General features: G+C 37.9%; 1 protein-coding gene and 1 pseudogene across 2 annotated transcripts in view; both read right to left on the reverse strand.

The window, feature by feature from the left end:
- LOC128250266 (uncharacterized) overlaps positions 1 to 3,931 on the reverse strand; it is a 15,405-nt gene that overhangs the window by 8,838 nt on the left and 2,636 nt on the right. For both annotated transcript variants that reach the window (XM_052975004.1, XM_052975003.1), the window contains exons 2-3: positions 3,122 to 3,442; positions 1,795 to 2,124 (exon numbers count right to left, since the gene is read on the reverse strand). In XM_052975004.1, coding sequence (XP_052830964.1) covers positions 1,795 to 2,124; positions 3,122 to 3,442 — 651 coding nt within the window. The remainder of the gene's footprint in view (positions 1 to 1,794; positions 2,125 to 3,121; positions 3,443 to 3,931) is intronic.
- On the reverse strand, positions 3,714 to 3,809 carry LOC128250384 (U6 spliceosomal RNA; annotated as a pseudogene).

Genomic DNA, 3,931 nt, shown 5'->3' on the forward strand with positions numbered 1-3,931 from the left:
GAAAAAAAGTCAAGGTAGAAAATGCTAAAATGATTTTATCATAAAAAAACATTTTAGTACCGGTTTCAGTCATTGAAACTTTATAAACTCTGAGTATGGTAAACAATTAAATTTTGGAAAAATGAAATGAAGAGTTTTTTAAAAGAATATTTGCATAGTATTCAAATACAAGAGGCAGTTTCCTTGTTTCTGCCTTTCTCTGTCTCTCTTGTTTACTCTTGTGGGTTCTAGGTCGTTGTGAATTCTTTGGCAGAATTCTGCCAAGAATTCACAACGACCTATATATAGATATATCACACAACTTCCTTTGCCATGTGTACAAGGCAAATGAAGACTACTCGCCCTTCATTGCTAAAAGAAAGCTCGGTTGATATGTCCCGCACATGACAACAAGAGTTCGATATAAACCCACAATTCCTCAACGTACAAACAATGAGTGCACGCAGGACTGTTTCGTTGCTAAGCGCCATCTCAAAGACTAGTTCCGAAAGACATGTCTCAGAAACGACGTTTACACTTACTTACTGTCGACATTCAAGTGTCATTGCAATGTCACGACCTCAGTGCGTGGTTACATATTCTTAACTAGAGAACATTTTGAAACCTCATATGGTGTGGATGGTTGGCAACTGATGAACCTCACGAAGAGAAGGATTTGTTATTTTCACAAAACGCGAAATAGCATATATTCAAATCTGGTCAGATGTTTCTATTCAAAAAAGACGAATCACAACAACTAGGCGATAGTATACCGTATGAAAAAATATGAATGCACACACGCATTGCAACACGAATCTCCACTTGGTAGTTTGATCTGCGAAAAAAAGTAGCAAAATTTCTAACGTATCACACGTATTCTCTTAGAAGAAAAATAGACAGATGGGGATAATGTACTCTTAGTTGTACAATGCCTCAAGAAGAAACAACAAATGGAATTGTCATCGCTGGTATTTTTGTTGTTGGCACTCCGTCGCTTACGACGTCGAGGGTTCCAGTTGAACAACCTGCTCGTGAAATTAACGTGCAAGTGGCTGTGCACTCCACAGACACGTGTAACCTTAACGTAGTTCTCGAGGATATTCAGCCTGACACAGAGTGTGACAAGTCTGACCCTTTGAATTACAGGCACAACAGAAGCAGGAAGAAAGAGTGAGAGAAAGTTGTGGTGGAAGAGTACAACAGGGTTCACCACCATCGCCTGCCAGAGCCTCGTGGGGCTTTAGGTGTTTTCGCTCAATAAACACTCACAACGCCCTGTATGGGAATCGAAACCGCGACCCTATGACTGCGAGTCCGCTGCCCTAACCACTGGGCCATTGCGCCTCCACCATCGCTGGAATACCTTTGATCATACGTATGTATGACCAAAATTTAAACACAAAGAAAGGTAAAACAAACAAACAAAATACATGAACAACAGCAACAGCATCAACAAATGGTATATCCACTAATCAAGATAACACAATGTGGAAACGCGTAGATTAGTGGTTAGGGTGTTGGAGTCATGATCATAAGATTGTGGGTTCGATTCCTGGACCGGGCGATGCGCTATGTTCTTGTGTAAAACACTCCATCTGAGTGAATTGGATTGCTCCAATCCACTCAGCTGGCAAAAATGAATAATCCTGCCATGGACGGGCGTTCCGTCCAGTGGTGGTGGGGGTGTATTTACACACTACAGAAACAAAGAAACCAACCTTGTTAGTCTATAACCTTATGACTCTATAATACGAGAAGGAGCTTCACTCCTTTTTCTTTTTAAGACAAAAGAAAGAAAAATTGTTTTGTTTTTACCTTTGGCGTATAGTGGTTTGGTAAGCGTCTCGCCAAATATTGAACATTTGACGGTTGTTTTATTCGATAAATCTGCGCTTGTTACCTTGTATTGATATTCTGATATTGCCGGAACAAAACAATCTATTTTAGATGGGACTACTATCTTTTTATTTGCTTCTGCTGTTTTTTTATCATTTGATACAAGCCAATTAAAAGTGACAGAATTTTCTCCAGAGTTATTCACAGTTTTATAAGTGTTAGTGACATTTGCTGTACATCTGAAGGTTACTGTCTCTTTGATTAAAACAGGTGTCTCAACAACTTCCAGTTTATCTATGGCAGATTTCACTGAAAAAAAAAAAAAAAAAAAAAAACCCAACATATTAATATTTGAACAGCGCGCGGGCTGCACGTGGGCTTTGGAGCTTTCTGAATGACACGCTTGAGTAGCGCAACTCGCCTAATGATATTCCATGTCCAATGCAGCCCGCTTCTCATAAAAGAACAATAAGCCTCATAGCAAAATATTGGATGGTTACACTGATATAAATTTACAATGTTCATACAAAGTTATAATGTTTAACATCTCTTAAACTACCTGAAGTGCTAAGACAATCTGAGTGCTTCCAAGTGTTGAAATATCTAACTTCCTAGTAAATGTGTCAGGGGAGGATGAAACAGTCTATATGTCAATAGCTACACAAACATATGGAGTGTTTAAAAAAACAAAAAAACAAAACAAAAACTTTTAGACATGATGAAAAGTAGTGTCCATTAGCCTTTCCATGGCATCCGAGATAGGTGAGAGGAAAGAACACTCACACAAGAGATCTGGCTCAAATGCTTACAAGTGATAAGTGCTTCCAAACAAAGTTGCCATCTTTTTTTGCATGATTCCCTAAGTTGGTATACTTCCCACTTGGAAAAATATATTTTGCATAGAAGTCAATCAATGAAATATCTTTAGAGTGAAATTTATATCTCAATAAATCGTCACACTGCATATCAATCAATTCTATTTGAAAACATTCTGATACTGTCTCCGCCTTCACATCAAATGTAATAATAACATCGAAAAATACCTTAGGAATGTGTGGGAAGCAAACTTCTTACCGCACAGCTACTGAAGAACAATGGTTTCAAATTTTGGCACAAAGCCAGTAGTAGAAAGGCAGGGTTAAGTCGATTACATCGATCCCAGTGCTTGACTGATACTTATAAACCCCGAGAGGATAAAAGGCAAAGCCGACCTTGGCGGAATTTGAACCTAGAATGTAAAGACGGACGAAATGCCGTTAATGATTAATGATAAAACAATATAAGTGACAAAACGGGAAGAACTGACCTGTTAATATTTGCGGTTTTGAAGAATTTGCTTGCGTTGCACATCTGTAGGGTCCTTCATCACTGCATGTGCTGTTAATTTTCCAGCAGATAATATCACCACGAGAAGCAACAATTAAAGTACAGTCAAAACCATCTCGTTTGTATACGAGTTTATTCGCAGTCTTTTTGTTTGCCTGGTATGTCATCTTTACCACAGATTTGTCCTTTGCAAAGAGTTCGAAAGTAGAGAGCTTAGGCTCATCGTAGCCACATATTAGAGCGACTTTAGTTATCCCTCTTATATCAAGACCAGTTCTAGGTGATATAAATAACTTCATAGCTGTATTAAAAAACAAAACAAAAAAAGAAGGAACAGTAAATCAAAGGTTATATAAGAAAGTATGCACGAGGAGACTCATTATGATCGGACACATTTTATCCTTAATATTATCTTTTGTCATTCACTTATTTCAATCATTGGACTGCGACCATGTTGGGACACTGCTTTGAAGGGCTGTAGTCGAAGGAATCGAACTGACTCTAGTACTTATGTTTTAAAAGCTTGGTACTTGTTCTATCGTATCTCTTACCGAATCGCTTAGATTACGGTGGTTTACTAGAAATGCTTTACAAATTTTCGTGTCATCCTCGTGCAGGGACCATACTAATCTTCACCGTAGCGTTCCATTATGCATCGCCAAAGCAATATCTGTAATAAATGTATGTTCCAGTCTTAGTTACTTGATTGTAAGATGTGTTCCATCACTATGATACACCCTGTATAATTTATATATACATATTATATATATATATATACATACATATATAT

The sequence above is a fragment of the Octopus bimaculoides genome, chromosome 20, assembly GCF_001194135.2.
Source record: "Octopus bimaculoides isolate UCB-OBI-ISO-001 chromosome 20, ASM119413v2, whole genome shotgun sequence".
Lineage (NCBI taxonomy): Eukaryota > Metazoa > Mollusca > Cephalopoda > Octopoda > Octopodidae > Octopus > Octopus bimaculoides.